The sequence below is a fragment of the Anas platyrhynchos genome, chromosome 10 (genome assembly GCF_047663525.1).
Source record: "Anas platyrhynchos isolate ZD024472 breed Pekin duck chromosome 10, IASCAAS_PekinDuck_T2T, whole genome shotgun sequence".
NCBI lineage: Eukaryota > Metazoa > Chordata > Aves > Anseriformes > Anatidae > Anas > Anas platyrhynchos.
In genome coordinates this window covers 15,586,215-15,606,737 of record NC_092596.1, presented here as the reverse complement: position 1 = coordinate 15,606,737, position 20,523 = coordinate 15,586,215, and the positions used below count along the sequence as shown (strand labels likewise).

The window sequence follows — 20,523 nt, the reverse complement described above, 5'->3', positions numbered from 1 at the left end:
ATGTCAGTCCTTATGTGCCCCCAAAACAGCAACAGAGGTGAACACTTTTTGGTCTGTCAACCAGTCAGGAAAAAGAACAACCAAACCAAAAATACCATTTGTCTTTGTTTTCTGTTCTGGCTGAAGTTGTGCATGTATTGCTAAATGTAAGCTTGTGTTTCTAATACAAAATGTTGTGATTGTTTTTGTAATAAGAAACCATTAACAAATGATAAAACTTTTTACTGATCCCATGAAGGGATGAAGTTAGGAACTCCTGTTAAAAAACAGTAAAAATGTGGTGTTATTTTAGGAGGGGACAAGTGCAAAAACGTAATGTATTTGCTGATATAAAGGATTTCCTGAAATTGTGTTAGTAGAAGATACAGAACAGAAGAAATGTGAAATACCAAGATTGTGTAATTTGTTCACCTATGTTATATTATTTGAATTTCTTAATAGAAACATGATGAACTTTTTTTTTAATGCTGCCATATCAGTTATGCTTATTGAGTTACTAGGTGGCCAAGTAATTTGCTGGGGAATTCCTAAATTCATTACTTAGCTGGAACATCTGTTCATGACAGAAAGATAGTAAGATAGGCAATACTTAAACTGTTTTTTGGCAGACTATGCACACAAAGTAAATAATTACTATAAGTCTAATAATAAATGAAAGTTTCATTGTATTTCATTGAGATTCTCATAGGTTCATTAGCAAAATACATGCACAGATGCAGGCAGGATAGGATAGCCCGTAATATGCCATATTTGTGATAGATAATTGAGTAGTAAAGATCTATACCGTGATAGGAATGTCTTAATATAAAATTGAAATGGAATTCTGTTTGCTGATAAATACCAGAGTGCTGGCACATGCCAAGTGTGATTTTTGAAGATGCCATTTACCAGTGACCGCAATGCTTGAAGTCATGGTTCATTGGATTGTAATTTGTCAGAGAAAATGAGGTTATAATCCTTTCAAAAACAAGCTACTGAGTTTCACCGTATTAAGAAAGCACCCTGGCCAATACTGGTTTGGTAAACTTTTACTAAGTTATGTCAAGATTGTGAATTTTAAATTGGAGAACATGCACTATAAGATACCTGTAGCTGTAGGCTTATCTTCATATTTTGTTTTCAAAGGCTGTGTGCTATACTTTGCCTGTTCCAAACAAATTGGTGACTTGCAAATGTAAGTGAAAAAAATCCCAATAACGTTCATAGTTGCCTGCCTTGTTTCTGTCATATCAGAATGAGTTCAATTTCTTCTTAAGAAAACTTCACAAAACAATAGTTTTATTTTATTCCTGTTTCTAAGCACCATAACAAGTGGCAACTCTGTGGGAATATTTAAGTCAAAAGTAAAACTTGTCATAATTTCCACAGATTTCTGCTTCTCGTAAGTCACTTGGATGACTATGAACTCTTTTAACAGGTTAATATTTGTGAAGTGCTTTAGAAAGTAATTTGCCTGTAGCCTCTGAATCATCCTGTAAGTCAAGCCTGTTCAGAAATATTTGTCAGTATTTGCTGGAAATTTCCAGTACTTGAAGCATATTTTGAAGGAAGGTACAAATTGTGATTATGCTAGAGATGCAGAAAGCTGTGTCTGTCAGCAAGCCTTCAGTTAAGGGGTGAGTGAGTGAAGTTCAAATTCTGGGTCTGACTACAGGCTCTCATGTCCTGTCCTGATCACTGGGTTGCTGGCTCTTCTCCTGTATACATACTTCTGTTTCTTCTTTAGAGGTCAGTTCACACAGTTTGCAGTGATTCACTGCAAATAATCACGAGAGATTATATAGAGAATTGGGAGCTGTAACAGATCTATGTAAATATTTTGATTAGTCTATTTTTGAATTGCATATTTAGTATTCTCCTGAAATACTAACCTCTTCAATCTATGCACCGTACTCAGGCCACTTCTCAATGTGCAGGTGCTATCAGTGAAACAAACAAACAAAAAAAAACTCACAAAGATCCATTAATATGATTTTCACCTTGCAGGCTTATTTTTGTTAATATAAGTTAACTGTTTTTGTTGTTGCCCCGCTGTTCTGTCATATGCTGTAACAAGATTTTATGAATTATATACCTGTCTCACTAGTATTTAAAAGCCACTGAATGTGTATCTTTCAAATGAGATAAACATGAAAGAGCACTACTGGGTTTTTCCATTTTGAACTTTCCCCACTGATACGGTGATTAGCTGCGATACTGCAGTATGCTTTTCCTCTGCACTATAAAAAAGGCAGTGCAGATTCTTGTTTGGTAAGACTCTTGAACTGTTGCTGTACTCTTCTCATAGCCCAGCATTTGTCTTAGTCATCTTTCTAGTTCTAAAATAATTGCTAATTGCACAAACTGTCAAAGAGGGTGTTGAGATGTGTTTTAGTAGATGAACAAGATTAAAAATAACACCTTCAGAGAGAATAAATGAAACAGAATCTAGTGGGCAATTATTTAGACAAACAAAACTTGTTACTTTTTTTATATGATAAAAAGCAAAGCTATCTTCCTTCGTACTGACAGGAGCTATGCAATTAGGATATATAATCAATATCCATATAATGCACACTATTATGCATATTTCATTGCTACAAAAGTATCACTTGGAATTACTTGGGGGATTAACTTTGAGTCATGAGAAAGCACACTTGGTTACACTAGTTAGGGAAAAAAATATTCTGTACTTCAAAGAATAAGCATGAGGTTAGAAAGAAACTTCTGAATGACAGCTTATTCTGTGATAGCAACTAATTAACCTCCTGTGGCTTTCCCTGAACTGCAGAGTACTTTTGAGAGGTTGCAGAAAGTCAGGAAGCTCCTCTGTTTTGCTACTGCAATGTTAATATTCATTCTATTTTAAATTGCAATGTTGCCTTGGTCTTATTACTTAAAATGGAAAAGCCCATCCAGAGCAATTGTATACTTTGAAAGTGGTGTTAATATCCGCGTTTAGAGCCACTTGTGAATTATCAATATATGTTGCAGTCATAGCTGTCTCCTCCAACTTTTTTTTAACCCTGATTAAAAACACTACTGCTGCACTTCTTCTTTAATGACTTCTATTGATCAGAACAATAGAATTAATTAAAAAGTGAATTAGCTTTATCATTTGGTAGTATGCTTTATCATGATATACTGTACTTACAATAAAGTACCAATCAATACATTTACATTCATTATTATCTAATTAATTATAGTGCATAGGAAACCTATGTTAATGAATATAAAGAATACCTTTGGTAACAGCATCCAAATGTGGCAGATGTACTTACCAGGCTTTTATTGGGAATTCAGTTAGATATAAAACATGTTATCCATTTGTTCTGGGTATGAATGGTGGAGTTATTTCTGAAGATCCACTTTACAGGCCACAAAATAGAAGTTGTGTTCTGAATAATTTGAAATTTTGTTGCAAGGCAACTTTAAATAAATCTGATATGATATAGTACTTGTCTTTGTTTCTTTGTGCGTTGGTATCAAAATTGTATTCAAGAGCTGTTGCATTTTTACTTGGTCTTACAAAGCTGGATTTCTGTTCTTATGTCAAGATAAATGTTAAAACTGGTACAATTCTAATAACAAACGCATAATTTCTGGTCACTCCGGGAGTGCTCTTTCTCTCAGTGAATGTCACAAGACTAGGATTCAGGGGATAAGTGCATTGTTGCCAGAATAATCACTGATTTAAGTTGTAACTTTTACCAAAGCAAGCTTCCAAATGTCACTTTCTGGGGAGTGCTGGGCATTCCTAAACTGTTAGAGAAACTGTAGATAAAATTGGTGTGTACTTAAACATTAAAAAAAAAGGGGGGGGGGGGGGGGAGAACAACCAAACAACAACTACAACAAACAAACAAACAAACAAAAACACAGCAAAAAGAAAACAACAACACCCCTTGTTTTTATTTGGATAGGATTGAGAGGAAGTTTTTTTATTTTTAAAAAGAAACAATTATTCATGGATTTATTCTGTAGTTTTCGTAACCTTGCACAGAGGAAAAAAGCCAAAATCAAAAAAAAAATGTTGAGCAGCATACAGCTAGAGTAGATAGTTAATTTCAGTAAAACAGTAAATCTTTATGACAGCATGTTTTTCTCTTCAGTTGGACGCTTTGTCAGCTGATGCAAGCAGTAGGTGATCAAACATGATGTAGGCCTTATCATTATTTAGCATAGAGCAAAAACCAATGTAAGAATAATAAAAACCAATGTAAGAATAATACAATCTGGTTGTCTTTATGCTTATATGTATTCACATAGTCAATTGCAGCCAGGTTAATATTTGAGAATAGAACTAACGTTTATATTGTTTGATTTTTTTTTTTTAGTGTAGGAGTTTGGTTTTTTAGTGTCCAATTAGCATGCACAAATTCTTGTACCTATAGAACAGCAATTATAGAAGGGAAATTGTGAAAATCTCTTATGCAGAATAGCATTGAGTTGTGAGCTGCTGTGCTTATTGAAGGATATAGATATTAGACCAGTTAAGTTCTGAAAATCAGGCAGGGGAAATAACTGCTTACAGCCACACCTCTGTCATGTGGAATATATAGTTTTAAGTATTGCAATTATTTTAAAATATATTGTATCCTCTCTATTGGGTGTGTATTAGGAACAAGGCTTCACATGCTACAGAGGTCCTCTTAGGACAAAGGTGTGAAAATTGTATGTAATTTACCTTCACCGACGCATGTAAAATAAATCTTGTACTAAAAATTAGCAAACACTTCAAGATGTTAGTGCCAGATCCACTACTACAGAACTGTCAAATAGGCCACGTTTTATTCAGCAGTGTGTAGAAGTTGCACACTGCATGCTCTTCTAGGATTTACTAGTGTCTTCCTTCTAGAACTTCAGGTGCATGCTGATTTTTTCATTTTTTTCCAGTACTTCTCCACAACTTGTATTAGCAGCCTAGTGTTGGCACATTCTGGGTGAGGAGGTACGCGCACAGATAGCGGTGCTGTGTTACTTCTAGATTGTTGAACCTGCTGGAAGGGAGCCATGTAACTTCAACAGAAATGTTGATGCTCTGTAGTGGCCTATCCAGCAAAATGCTTCCATTGTTACTGCCTTGTTGGATAAATGAATCATGGCCAAGGTCTTTGCCTTGTTTGCAAACCTTATCAAGTATGCTAGTTGTTGGAAGAAGCCTGTGTCAGAAGAAAAAGCCTGTTCGAAACAGGCAAACAAATATTTTACATATGTTTTTTCCGTAATGATCTTAACTGATGTGCACATCTTCTGTTTTCTTCTGAGTTTAGAAGAAATCTTTAAAAAGCCCCTTCATGTAATAGCTATCTAATCTGACACTTCTGGAAGGTCTTTCTGGAAGTTGAATCTGCAGTTCCTTTCAACCCACACTCATAAGTCTCCCAACATTATCTTATATTTATTCTCTTTGAAAGATATGTAAAATTTAAAGACAAGATGTCCTTGGAAATTGTTAGACTCTTTCCTTGATGTGATTGTATTCAAACTAAAAAAGAAAGGAAAAAAAGCATAGAACAAAGTGAACAAAAATATTGTAGGTCGTCATCAGATAGCAACTGCCTTGCTGCGGCGTTACATTGTTGTATGCATTTACTGTACAGCAAAGAATTTGAAAAGCACATAGGGTTGAAATCTACCTTGTATTATAAAAATCACAATTTGTTTTATGAGAGAGTTCAGTTTCAAAAATGACTAAATTCTTGCATGCTGCAGTATATCCACATTGATTAATTTTCTCACATGTCTGAGTGTTGGATTGCTACATTAGAAGTTAAAGCTATTTAGATGTACCCTTGTTCCTACAATTTGTTATGTCTGTGTGCATAAAATCTCACTGTTTGAAACCCATGTGCACTGTTGACTGGTGAATTTGTTTTGAATGTTTTCATAGCTGACCTTATGTAACCATGTGTTTGAACAAAGCACATCAGTGCAATCAGAATAATTCAGAAGTTTCAGAAACTGCTCTATATAGGTAATGTAATAAAAGAAGGAAGGGGAAAAAAATCTTTTCTGAAAAAGAAATCAAGCAGTTTTTGAAGAAAAAAAAACTATTTTTCAACTGTGCATTCCCATGTTATTCTTATAGTGATCTCAGTCAAAATAGTAAAAAAGAAAAAAATAATTTGTATGTGTTCTTGTTACTTAAATTAATTTCTGAAACTGGCTTGGAGGCTGATGTTTTTACCTGCATGTTTAAAATTTGGAAAAGTCTGTATCTGATATTTGCAGCATTTATTTCAAATTGCCATGGTTATATTTTGAAATTAATAACTAATATCATTATCTATGGATTAGTGGCTTATGTTTGCTAATTAATTTTGTGGATATATGCATTATACCAGTATTCATGCTAATAGGTAGTACATTAGATCACAGAAATTACAGGAACTAGTAATATTTCTGGAGATGAAATTTATTTACATTTTATAATAATTGCAGGCTAGGGTAGTTAGAATCTCATATGCATATCTCTTTATGTAAATCTAATTTACATCTCAAGATTAAAGTGGTAGGATAATAATAGTGCTATAATTCTTTAACAGTTATTCCTAAAATTAGCCCTTTCTACCTGGATTTAGACAGTAATTGCTTGGAATCAAAAACACATGTACTGACTTCACACTAACAAATCTTAAAATTATGAAGTAGTTGCTGGCAGTAGCAAAATTCTGGATATCATGTCCTAAAAGAATTATTCTAATTTTATTTCTAAAAGTAGCTTAAAGTTACTGTTTGAGACTCTACTAGTTATATTTGCTATTATATCCTGTGTGAGCAAGATAATGCAAGCCATAACAATGAAATCACTGAACTTTAAAATTGCATTTAATGTTTCAATCTTCTAGCGTTCCTTGGTGATCTAATGCAACAGTTGATTTTGAGAACTTGACGAGACTCCTCCAAGTATTCTGAAACACTAGAAGCATACGTAGCGATAAAATAATGTGCAGGTGTCTTAATCTGGGGGGAGGGGTCTGGATTTATTAGCTGCAAATTAAGTTTTTGAATTTGCACGGTTTAGACAGTGTAACACTTTACCTTCTTAGATTAGTTGAATGGGACCAAAAATAGTTGATTCTGTTCCCTACTAGTTTTCTTGACCTGTAGCCTCTATGCTGTCACTCTTCATCCCCAGAAGACTGTGGTTTTAATATACAAGAGCACTTAATGGAAATGGGCTTGGTTGTAAAGTTTCTTTGTTCTCATCTTCTTAGATCTCTGGTGGAAGAGGAGGATCCTCATATGAAAGTGTCTCTTGGTAGCAGCGATATGGGCGTGTCTGCCCATCTACAGTCTTCGAAGACAGGGACCACAAGATTTTTCACCAGCAATACTCACAGTTCTGTGGTATTACAGGTAATTGAATACTGTTGTGTCAATATTGATATGTACTGAGAATTTTGGATACAGAAAAGAATGCCTGTACTTAAAAAAAAAAAAAATAAAATAAAAAAATTACCATACTTGTCATTCCTGAGTCTCAAAAATGTTTGTGTGCTGTGCTGGCAATGCCCACAAGCAAGCATGTCCTGTAACTTCTTTTCCTAACAGTTAAAGGTTTACATTTTAGCAATAGCTTTTGGGGGGTAAGAAGGGGAGTCCTTTTGCTTCTAAGAGGTAATACGGCTTAAACTATCAGGTAACAGTGGTATCAAAGAAACTCAGCTGAATATGATCGGTATATGATTATAATCATATAATGGTGAGACAAACACTTGTGCTATCTTCTGTGTGAAAGCAGCCTTAAAGATGCAACGAGGAGAGTTCTTCCTTTTTCATGACCTTAAGATGACAAAGCCCTGCCAGGTTTGGTGTGATGCCTTGTGCTGTGTCTAACAGTGTCCTGGGAATGCTCTTGGGAAGGCTGGCACCTGCAACTTCTGCATAGCAGAAAAGTAGCCTGCACACAAGTTACTGCTGGGAAACTTCTTTTCTCTGCTGAATTTTATTCTACTCTGTTTTCTTAGTCTTTATAGGTATATGCCACAAACAGGCTTGTTAAGCAGACTGATATTGAGCTAGGCAAACGAGATATTAACTGCTATTAAATCAATGCATTTCATGTTCTTGCAGTTTGTATATATTGGAGATTTGGTGTTATGTGGCAGATAGCCTGTGAATTTATTAATTTGTATTAGTCACAAATGAATATCTTTTTCTCTCAAGGGACATAATACTTTCTGCCAATAAATCTAACAGTTTTACTGTTTTTTCTTCAAGTTAAATCTTCAGAACATCTTCAGAAGTTCCATATTAACAAAAAAAGTTAAAAAACAAACGTGGCGAAGGTGCTATTGATCTTACAAAAGGGAAGAAAACCAGCTTCATGTAATTGGTTTTGCTCTGAAATCGAACAAAAATATATTCATATATACAAAATGGTATTAACCAAATTCTATGAAACTTTTTTCCTAACATTGGATGTTCTGTTGATCTATGGTTCTGCTTTTCTGAAATGTGTGCATGTTATTGAAACCAGGCTAACTTCTATATGAAGGAACATTCTGGTTAGAAGATTGTATGTGTGTATGATTATCTTAAGCTGCAATTTTAAAAAACGTGGTTCCCTAGACAGTCTACTTTTGAGTCTGTGTAGTCACAATCTGTCCAGGAACTGAGGAGACCATCTCATCTGGTAGAATATCTTTCTAATGAATAAAAACGTTGTCCACTTTGAAGCTTTAAGAGTTTAAATGTAAAGTCTCTTTATCTATTCATTTTTGCTGGTACTTTTACACAGCATACAGAGTTGAGCCTACAGCTTACATAATTCTTGCTACTTTCCAGTGCAGTCTTCTCGGGAGTGCAGACTTTTCTGTATGGCATAATTCCTTGGAGAACACTCTTTTAATTTTCAATTTGCTGCCAATTTAAACAGATTGCCTAACTTTTGGGACAGTAATGAGTTGTGAGTTTTTGTTTGTTTTGGTTTTGTTTTATTCAGAGAAGCTAGTGATTGTTTTGGTTTAGTTTCTGAAGCTTGGACATCTGTGCATACGTCCCCCATGTCTGTAAATTTTGGAGCAAGTTAAATTGTAAATGTTCTCCATTTCCCTTTAGGTTTTGTAGAAGTTCTTTGTCATGCAAGTTTGGTATAATAATTGCAGCCTATTTACTTAAGATCTGTGGCAGTTCAGCGGAATTCTGTCATGAGTTATGCTCTTTCACTGGTATGAAAGGTTGGCGATAAATATCACATGCTGTGTTTAGCTTCTGGTATCTATTGGAGCTAATAACTCATTTCCTCGTTTGCACTGTTCTTTTTTGTCATACAAATATTAATGTTTTTACATACCTTTGTAATTTCAAAACATCTTAAAGGCTATATATGTTAAATTTAAAATTACGGGAGCTGATGCCATGACTTTTGCACATGTTAAATCTATAAAGGCAATATTTATGTTTCTGTTAGTACTGAAAAAATGTCAGATGACATGCATGGTTGAAGGAAGTCTTGTTTGAGCTTCTGTTCTGTAGTGCACAAAGGAAGCAAGTATTCCACGCATTTTCCAGTGTACCCAGTCAATAAATTTTGAGGAAAATCTTATTTTGAGGTGTGGCTTCAGATTGCTTCCTTTTTTTAAAAATTAAAGTTAGACATCATGAATAATTCAGAGAAGATCAGCTTATTTCATAATATTGCCGCATAGGCTTTGGCAATAAATTTGATAGCCATTGAACCAGGTGGCATTTTTCCTTTCATGCCCCAGTATTTTGCAAATTCTTAATTTGGGTGTCATTGACTAGCATGGAACAGAAATGTATTTAGAATGCATTTGTGTCCAGAACGGGTAGGACAAAAAAAAAAAAAAACAAACAGCAGTGCCTAAAGAGTTGCTGGAGTTCAGGCTTTCAAAACAAACTCCTTCCTGATAATACATTTATTTGTCAAGTAAAGCTACTTTCTAAGGCACAGGGTACTTCATATTCTTTTTTCATTTATAGAAAATATTTGTTCTGCTTAAGTTTTCCAATGGATAATTATCATTGAATATATTAGTTACGATTGTAAGAGACAACTAATGCCTTTTGACTTCTTCAAGCTACGGTACTTATGTAAGTAAATAAGTATGTAGATGAGGAAGATGAAACAGATTTCTACACTGCTCTCAAATCAAATGGATGCTTTGCATTATGCTTTCCCTGCAGGGTTTTGACCAACTGCGAGTGGAAGGTTTGCTTTGTGATGTGACGCTTGTTCCAGGAGATGGTGATGAAGTGTTTCCTGTTCACAGAGCAATGATGGCTTCTGCAAGTGATTACTTCAAGGCTATGTTCACAGGTGGTGTTTTTTGTTAGTAATGCATATAGCTATCTCTAAATTGTCATGTGGCCACGCAAACACATGTTCAGAGTTATGGGAGAATAAGTCCAAGATTGTGAGCTATAAGAGTCTACCTACTGTTACATGTGAATTAAACTTTAAAATTGTATTTTAGTTTTGTACAAATTTATGAAATTATTTCAATCCAATCAAAATGATTATATAAACTTACCTATGCGTCTTTCTCAGGAGGAATGAAGGAACAGGACTTAATGTGCATTAAGCTTCATGGTGTGAACAAAATAGGCCTAAAGAAGATCATTGATTTCATTTATACCGCAAAACTTTCCCTTAACATGGACAATCTTCAAGACACTCTGGAAGCTGCTAGCTTTTTGCAGATTTTACCTGTTTTGGACTTCTGTAAAGTGTTTCTTATCTCTGGGGTAAGACTTAATTCTTGTTCCACATTTACAATAATAAAGACTTGTCATTGTTCTAATCACAAAAACATAAACTATACAGAAGTCAAAATTAAGTCTGTCTTGACATTGTTTGTATTTTGGATTCACAGAATTATAATTTTGAATTTTTTTCTTCTGACCATTATGTTTAGTGTAAGTTTGATATCAATATTATACCACATTAAAATTCTTCTAATCCTCAAGTGTGTTGCAGTAATGGCATAGTGATTATAGATCTGATTCATTACTCAGTATCTTAGCTCGTGCCCTCACATTCTATATCCTGCCATAAGAATGGGACTTGCAGAGTTTAAGTGGAAAAAAATGGTAGAGCTGTCTGCTGTTTCCGAGAAATGTATTAACAGTCAGCCTCTGTGTTTTGTAGAGTGCTCATAATTGTGACTATCACAGAGATCTTTACATCATCATCGTTGTAAACCAGTGAACTTGGTGTCAGCCCTTTTAGTAATTTCTTTAGAGGACATAGTATACTGAAAAAAAGATGATACAGAAACATTGTTATATTAGAACGGTAGCTTTGAGAATGTTGTTGATATCCATTTTCTATTTTGCTAGAACAAAGTATGGCTTGGAATGCTTACTGGGAAATGTCGTTTCACAGTGACTAAATGAAGCACTTCTATATGTGGAGAACAGCCCCCAGAGTAGCTTTTCTCAGTCACTATTACTCTTTGTTTAAAAGAAGAATACTTATGGAACTTGTAGCACATACGATTGTACACAGTTAGAACAAATAAAAAGTTCGCCCTGCAAACTAGTATACTGTACTTGCAATGCAGTCTATTTACAGTTTAGTGTTGCACTGCTAATTTTTATTATTGAGATTAAAATCTCAGGTTGTGAGCCCCATCTGTGGGAAATGCTTTGATAACCTTTTTTTCCTCTTCCTTCCCTTTCTCTTTGAGTACTCATGTCTTCTTTTGTTGTGAGTCTGTGCTTTAGAGAAGCTCCATTCAAGTTGAATGTTAGAACGCTTCTGCAGTTTTCTCTGTATTAAAATAGAGTATTAATAGAGTATTAAACTAGAAAATCCTCAAATATTGAGGTCTCAGTATTTGGAAGTCTGTCTTGGTTAATTGAGAATGGGAGCAAGATGGTTTCAGTTTTGCGGTAGAGTGGGATCTAACTCTGGGGCTGGTGTTCCCAGCTGCTATAGAAATCCACATTTTCTAAAGTAGGAGTTTGATCAACTCAGTTTTCTGAACTGGTCAAATGCCTACACTTATTTCTGGACTTCTGTATATGGAAGCTCACAAAACAAATAGTTATTTCAGGGGAATGGAAGTTTGTTTAATCTTAAACTCTTTGAAATGCCACGTTAAATGCTCCATAGTCTGACAGTCATTGAAACAAAAAGTTAGATGCCTGAATATTGATGTTCTGTGCAAGATCACATGAGTTATTCTCCAGGGAGTTTGTACTCACTATGATTTTGCTCTGTATCCAGTTTTGTAGTATTCTATAGTCAACTAAGTTTTTAACAGAGCTTGAAGTGATTGTTTCAAAATTTCAAAGAATTAGTTCAACTGCTTTTTAAGGGGGAAGTACTCTTGCATTTTTTTCTGGCTGTAGTAATATAGTTGTGTTCAGCACTTTGAAAAGCTTTTTATTTTCTGGAATTTTTACTTCTGCTTTGTAATAAGTAATTGCAATGAGTAATGTGAATGAGCAGCAGCTCTGCACGGTAGTCAATGTTCAAGTTAAATAAGTCTTATCTTAAATTTGTAACTTCTTAGGATGTTGCTTAGGTGTTTGTCCCGTATGGCTTTTAGCTGTTTTGCATGAATATCTTCACTAGTTACTGGATTTGTTGTATAAAGTTATATATTTGTCTGATATTTCCATTCCTCCCATTCACTTCAGTAGGATTTCCAGAAGTAGCAGTTCCTTCTGTTTGTTGATGAGCTCCTGATTGACTGACTTCCTTACAGAACAGTTTCCACACCTCTCATAAGTACCATAACATAACTCAAATGTTTTGGAGAATAATTTGTTAATTTGCCGTAACAAAAATAGTTTAAATACCATTCTAGTAACTTAACCCTGTCTAATTTTGAATATTTAAGTGGAAGGGACTATAGCATTCCCTTCTGTTGAAGGGTTGTTTTTTTTTGGCTCAGGACTTCAGAATCTCTAGTGTATATTTTTGACAACTTCTTTTGGCAACATAATTTAGCATGATGCATTGTCTTAGACCACAGTGATATTGATAATAGCACTTTTGGTGAGGGAAGTAAACTTTAAGAAAATATTTCATATGGTATCCTGTTTTGAGGTGAGTGATAGACTTGTTAGTAAGCCAAAAAGGGCATGATTTTGTGAGCCTAATGGGTAGTACATGTGATTGTAATGATAGTAATAATAATAAAATAATCAGAGTACAATGCAATTCCATTAGGTTAATTAAAGCGTTAAGGAAATTCTATGAGAAGTTGGAGGGCACTGGAAACTGTCAATGTGATGTTCATCTGTCACTAACGATGAGAAATTTGACACATTACTCAAGTACAGACATTCTAGGAATATATTCAGTTGGATAGTTGTACAGTATAACTTAATTATGCTAATACATCAACTGGATGCAAGCACTGGGAGAAGCTTAGAATAGCCTTGTGTGCTGGGCACCTGGTAATTGGCATACATTCCACAATATATGTAAATGGTTCATTGCAACCGGAATCCAAGTACTAATGGTATGTAATCTGTACCTTTTTTGCTTGATCTTTTGATTTCAAGCGTGCCTTTTCTATATGCAATAATACATTTCTACTTATCTTGACATGGAGAAAATGCTGCATCTCTATAATTGGATACCAGTAGATGTATTCAAAAGTAAGTTTTTAAATGCCATAACTTCTTTTGCAAGAGTTAAAAGTTGCATTATAATATGTCATCTGTTTGCTAACAGGTGATTTTTCATTCCCATATCTTTTCATTCCTTTATTATTCAGCTTGATAGAAATTTCAGAGGAATGTACAGTTTCACTTCCTTAATTTACAGTACTGTTACTTCTAATATTCACTTAATATAAGTTACAAAGCCTAAAAGGAAATACACGGAAATAAGTTTGATACCGTTTCTTAAAAACAGGTGGAAGAGGGATCAAAATGTTTCTTGAGCATCAGAGAATGTTTTATAAGCATTGCTAGATGATATGAGTATATTTTAGTGTAAACAATGTGGTCTGTTTTCTAATATAAAAATTTCTGTGTATGTGTGGTGTAGATATTTTATAATAAAGATCCTGTCAGTCTGCATTTCTTATAGACAAGATAAAGAATCAGATCCAGATCCTTTGATTTTTAGGAAGGTGATTCAAGACTTGTGAATGAAGGTTTTGTTGACTGCAGATCTTAATTCTAGGAAAAATGAGATCAGTTTCTAGTGAATAAAAAAAATCTGCTATTCCTATACTTACTAACTTTTGGAATTGCCCATTATTAAAGGGCAACGTGATCAGACTGAAGTTATACAGTACTCTGTCATGGCCAGAAAACTGAATGTTTCTGTATTCTTAGGCTGCAGTCAGGTCATAGTTCTCACTCTTAGATGTGTGTATTTATATATACATATACATGCACACATGAAAATAATTCAAAGATGTGGCAGCTTAAATTTTTTTTTGGCATTAAAAATAGGAGAATCACAAAAAAAAAGTTGTGGAAATTGTCAGCATTGAGTAGGACTGACATGCTGTTGGCTCGATCTGTAAAGAGACTTTAAAGCATGTGCAAATGAAGCTTGGGCTAGAATATTGAATGCAAAAAAGCTGCAATTCTTAACATGAGTCTGAAAATTGACTTGCTGTGCGTATGTACCATAGAGCCTGCAGAAGTGAAGTGACTGGGTTCACTGAAGTCCCACTTAAGTTATGTCCCCTCCCTCCCATCTATCTTTCTCCCCTGGCCTTGGATGCTGAGTGGCCCTAGAAATGTAAGGAGTCTAAAATGTAATAAGGGTAGATGCAGCAGCACTGTAAAAGGTATGGTTACCAACATACGGTCATTCAAGTATTGAATTGGTATGATCCACGCTGATAAAGATTATCTCGTGCTGTGTATTTTTAAGGGAAATCCTAATATGTTCATTATCTTAAATTGCTAGCTTTGTTATTTTTGACTATGCTATGTAATTTTGAACATATTCTGTAAGAGTACCATCTTAATTTGCCAAAGATGCATAAATGCAATTTTACTCATTTCTAAGGAATATGTTGTCCAAAATAGGTAGAATTGGAGAGGTAGCTGTGTCATTCTCTTTGACAGCATTATAGAATCATAGAACAGCCCAGGTTGGAAGGAACCTACAAAGATAACCAGGTCCTACCTTCCTTTGGAAAAGAGGTTATGATAATAAAAGCTTTAATAATGTTGGAAAAGTGTAATGGAAAGCCCTACTTTTTCATCATTTTATGTAACTTTGAGCTAATTGCCATTCCTTTAACTGTATTTTCAATGTTTCTTTCTTACAAAGACATTTGCAGAATATTTCAAAGTCAGAGTGCTTTATATTTGCTATGTATCATCATTGTGTAATGTATCTGACATAATATATGCCATCTGCTTGTTACTTGTCTCATTTCTTTGTTCAAAATAAGGAATACCTTGGCTCTCTCCTTGTGGTCATGAATATATACATCACATCGAATATTTATTTGCTCATATGTAAACCACCTTGAGCATGTCAAGTGTTGAAAATGTTGCTGATCCTATAGTATTCATTAAATTCTACATTATCATTTAGAAACCAAATTAAGAAAGTGTTTTGATCCCTCTTTCCATTTACTTAATAGGTTTCATTGGAGAACTGTGTTGAGGTTGGGCGAATTGCCAACACATACAATCTCACAGAAGTGGATAAATATGTTAATAATTTCATCCTGAAGAACTTTCCTGCATTATTAAGTACTGGTGAATTTGTGAAACTCCCCTTTGAACGTCTTGCCTTTGTGCTTTCAAGTAATAGCCTTAAGCACTGCACTGAACTTGAACTCTTCAAGGCGGCTTGTCGCTGGCTGCGGTATGAGGAGCCTCGGATGGAGTATGCTGCAAAGCTAATGAAGAACATCAGATTTCCCTTGATGACACCCCAGGATCTTATTAACTATGTTCAAACAGTGGACTTCATGAGAACTGACAACACCTGTGTAAACTTGCTTTTGGAAGCCAGCAATTACCAAATGATGCCATACATGCAACCAGTTATGCAGTCAGAAAGAACTGCCATTCGATCAGACAGTACGCACTTGGTAACATTGGGGGGAGTGCTGAGGCAGCAACTGGTTGTGAGCAAAGAATTACGGATGTATGATGAAAAGGCCCATGAATGGAAATCACTAGCTCCCATGGATGCACCAAGGTACCAGCATGGCATTGCTGTGATTGGAAACTTTCTTTATGTAGTTGGTGGACAGAGCAATTACGACACAAAAGGAAAGACTGCAGTTGACACGGTCTTCAGATTTGATCCTCGCTATAACAAGTGGATGCAAGTCGCATCTTTAAATGAGAAGCGTACCTTCTTCCACCTAAGTGCCCTCAAAGGACATTTGTATGCAGTTGGTGGTCGAAACGCAGCAGGCGAGCTAGGTAAGCATTTGTCTTAAGTATGACTTCTTGCCTTTCTTCTTAGGCCTTGAAATGCTGTGCTGCCCTTTGAATGGGTGGAGAGAAAACAAATTGAATTTGCTGCCATTCAGCTTCTTTCTGGAAATCCCAAAAATGCTTAGAGAAATTTGTCTGGATACCATTAGCAACTCATTTTAGAAGGGCTTCCACAAAAAAAAAATAAATTAAAATACGTATCTTATCTACCAATGCAAAATATCCAGTCTCTTCAACTTTGTCATCAGTGAGTGTGTCTGCATGTGTAACTGTGTACATGTATGTGTGTGTATATATATACAGTCATGATGTAACAAATATATAATTAAGCTGGGAAACCAAAACTACTCTTTCCTCTCGTAGGGGAGAGATAGCCTTTTAAATGAAAGACTATTACAGGAAGTTTGCATTTTGTAAGATCCAAACTTTCTGTAACAGTCAGTTTTAAATTTTAGTTACCTTTTTTTAAAGGTGAGCTAATGAGATTTAGATATTCTGACATTGTGATTTTTAACTACTAAAAATACTGTATTTTGCCTATGATTTTATGAGGTAATGTACCATTAATATAAATGACTTGATGCCTCTATTTTTCCCCCTCCTCTCCTTGCCAAATGATTATTCATTTTATTCACCTCTGCCTCCACCACTACCCCCACACAATCAGAGAAATAAAGGTGGTTGGAAACAAAGAAGAGAGACATGGTATCTTTTAATTTAAGAAAGAGGATGGTCCATGTTGGTCCACGTTTTCCAAAGTTGATAGTGGTTGCACCCAAATCAACTGTAAATTTGTCTAAGTGCTTTGAAATTGAAATGTGATTGTGTGTGGCATTTTAGCATGCTAAAATATCTAGTACAGATGTAGCATTTCATTATTTTCTTTGCTGCTTTCATCCCAATACTCAGCTGTGTCTCATCACTTCTTTGTGGTGGTTTCTCTTGTTGCAAAGACTTGCTTTTTACAAGTACAGTGATACAGAATACTGAGAAACGTTTACTTGAAACAATAATAAACCTAATTTGTGCGGCAACAGCTTAATTTTTTAATTAATGCATCTTGGCTTTTCAGATAAACACTTTAATGATCGTATTGCAAAATTTCTTAAGAAATATGCTGTATTCTGCTAGTACTAGACAGAGCTGGGCTAGTTTTGTTCACAGTTTAAAATCTGATCTCTTTGATGAAATTAGACGTTAAAAATGTTTCTGGTTTCAGAAAACATTGGAAACAGTTTTGCAAAAATTTGTTTTCTTTAGCCATTTTCTGATGTAAATACAGAGATTTTCATGTTTTCTTGCATGTCACTTTGTATACCTGAAAATAATTCTAAAAAGTTGAAACTAATATGTATTTATTATCTTGAGTGTCAGAAAACCTGACCTTTGTTGAGCTGTTTTCTACTGATGTGAATTAATAGCAGATGAACAGATTAACCTTCTGTATTGTACCACTATTGTACCAATTAAGTAGAATAGGGTTGTAAGAATGCCAGTGAAAAAGTTGGTAAGTTGTTACCAAGCCAGTGCAACCTGCATATAAAACAGGCTTTAAGTGCAGTGTTTTTATTAGATCAGGCAATATCATTCTGCTGACCTCAACTCTCCTGCAACTTTAATTAAAATACAAAATTTATCACCTAAGATTCTTCTGTAAAGATATCATTAAAATGCTGCAGCGATTTCCACACAGGCCTGGAAAACCTCATTGGATCACTCTATGGGAAGAGCACTCGATGAATGTTAACTGTTATAGCTGTCTCATGCTTTGATTTGGGTCTTGTTTCTTTTCTTCTTAATTGTGAGGCAAGTCACTTTTCATTTTCATGTTTCTTTCGTAAACCTTGACAGCTGAAAGATGAAATCCAGCTTTAACTTCCCACTTTCTTTAGATGAGGAAATCTCCAAGCTTTTCATACCAGAGAAGGTCAGGTGTGTTGGACAGGTATTAAAGAACTTGCCCTTGAGTTCAAACTAATTTCAATCTGTTGTAAGAGAGGGAAAAATTACAAAAACCTGAATTCAGCTTCACAGAAGATCAGCTCTTACGGAAAAGGGTCAAAGGATTAAAGTTACTAAAATGATTTTTATTTTTTTCCTCCTGGAGAAGTACTGGAATAAAAAATATTTTTTGAGGTTCTTTATCAAGTATTTCCAAAACAGTTCTAAAATGTTTAATCTTATGAGAACTTTATAAATATTGCTTTCTAAACTCAGTATGTACTTTCACAGTAATAAACTGCTACTGTTTAACAATGCATGACACTTGAAGAAAAATTCAGTTCGTTGGTGAGGACAAGTAAACTGACAGTATGTGGTACCTGCAACAAAGTATGGGAAATGTATCTGAAATATACTAAATTCTGGAATTATAATTCAGACTTCCAAGTATGCACCAGTCCTAGGATGTTTTAGCGTAATTCTGGTTTGTTCTTTTTTTTAAATGTCACAGCAGGCACCTGCCAAAGGTATTACTAGAAGGTAGAGAGAACATCACTCCAAGACCAGCTTGGAGAAGCCAGGTGTGCATAAAAAGACTTATTGGAAAAGGAGACAAAGGAAAAAACACGTGTGGTTCTCAGAGATATTCAAGAAGCAGTGTCATAGACAATTTCTGGTTGTGCAGAGCACAGGATACTGTTTTCCCATCTTAAAGTAAATTTTTTTTATTTCTCAAGGAGCTTAGTTATGGTGCCTGATGCTGGCAGAAGCCATACCTTTCATTATTTATTAGGAAACTTACGCAATTATGTGCTGATGTTTCAGGCTCTGCTGTTGTTTTACTTGGTATACTTCACTTTACTCCTTACTTGAGATTTTCTATGTGGGATTTTCCTAAGCACTTTAGAGTATGTTGGGCTGTCATTGGTACCACCTTCATGGCTGCAGTAAAAGCAGATGACTCATAGCTTAGGGAAGAACAGCTATGTGCTCTCTTGACTCCTGGTCCAACAACTAGAGAGACATTTAGTTATCAGGTGGCCTCTGTCATAGAATCATAAAAATGGCTTGAGTTAGAAAACTTTAAAGATCATCTGGTTCCAAATCCCCTACTATGGGCGGGGATGCCACTGAGTAGATCAGGGCCTAAGGCCTTTATGCTGATGATGTTTAACTCTCAAATCAAGCAATTCTTTGATTGTGTTTAAAAGAAAACAAAAACAAACAAACAAAAAAAACTACTTCTCATTCATATTTTAGATGTTGGGTAAGAAGAAAAATTTACATTACTATCCTGTTAGGCTCTCTATTGCCTGTGTAGTACTGTAAATATTGAAGTGTGAGCTAAAGGACCCCTGTATATAAGCTGAAGTGACTCCTCGCTATGCTAGGGGCAAAATTACTTGGGGCGTTGTTTAATTTAACCAAGTAAGCTTTGAGTTCTTTAGAAGCATGTTGTGTTGTAGAAAATATAATAAAATGAAGATCCTAAGTTTCTGGACATCACACACAGTTGCTAAGTACTGCTGTAATAAACCTCAAGACACATTACAAGCTACTGACAGAGAAATGGGAAATATCTATATATTCCTCAAATAACATCACAGATGGCACTATAAAGTTAGTGCAGGCTGAGCATCCCTTGGGACTGCCAAAGCTTTGTGTCCTTTTGAGATTGCTTAATTCTATTAAAATGTGGCTTGTCTTTCCTTTATTATTGGTAACTAAGAGAAGTTCCCCTGTTAAAACATAGGTAAAAACTGATTGGAATAATTCATGCTTTTGAGAAATGGATTAATCAGTCTCATCCTATATAAAATATATAGTTGGGTTCGATAAAATAGTTCTTTTGAGTGCTTTGTCAACTGTACTCAGTCTAAGCATGATATACAAAACATTCTGATGTCTGTTAAAATGATGGGCACCTTTAAGTAATAACTGGAATTTTAAATACTTTCTTCTTCCAGTGTACTGGGAGGTCTTGTTAAAGGAGAGAAATGGAATGACCTAGCAGGGAAACAACTATGTACATAACCCAAAAAGAACAGTAGGGTTTTTTCAGCTCAGAAGTAATTAGCTTTATTTTAGAGCATACTAGATGCAAGATTTGAGTTTGGATGGTTTATCTGAAATACTGTCAAGCAGTTCTTTATCTGTATTGGTGATGTTCAAGAGAGTTTTTGAAATGTCAGCAGAAATGAGGGATCTTGGGACACAGTTGCATCTTTTCTCAAACAACTGATG

At 35.0% G+C, this 20,523-nt stretch overlaps 1 protein-coding gene across 8 annotated transcripts in view; it reads left to right on the top strand.

Annotated features, from left to right (window-relative positions):
* The window catches only part of KLHL13 (kelch like family member 13), a 75,441-nt gene that overhangs the window by 48,649 nt on the left and 6,269 nt on the right, over nucleotides 1–20,523 (top strand). For all 8 annotated transcript variants that reach the window (XM_038184312.2, XM_027464942.3, XM_027464943.3 and 5 more), the window contains 4 exons: nucleotides 7,200–7,341; nucleotides 10,135–10,267; nucleotides 10,499–10,695; nucleotides 15,528–16,323. In XM_038184312.2, the coding sequence (XP_038040240.1) occupies nucleotides 7,200–7,341; nucleotides 10,135–10,267; nucleotides 10,499–10,695; nucleotides 15,528–16,323 (1,268 nt within the window). The remainder of the gene's footprint in view (nucleotides 1–7,199; nucleotides 7,342–10,134; nucleotides 10,268–10,498; nucleotides 10,696–15,527; nucleotides 16,324–20,523) is intronic.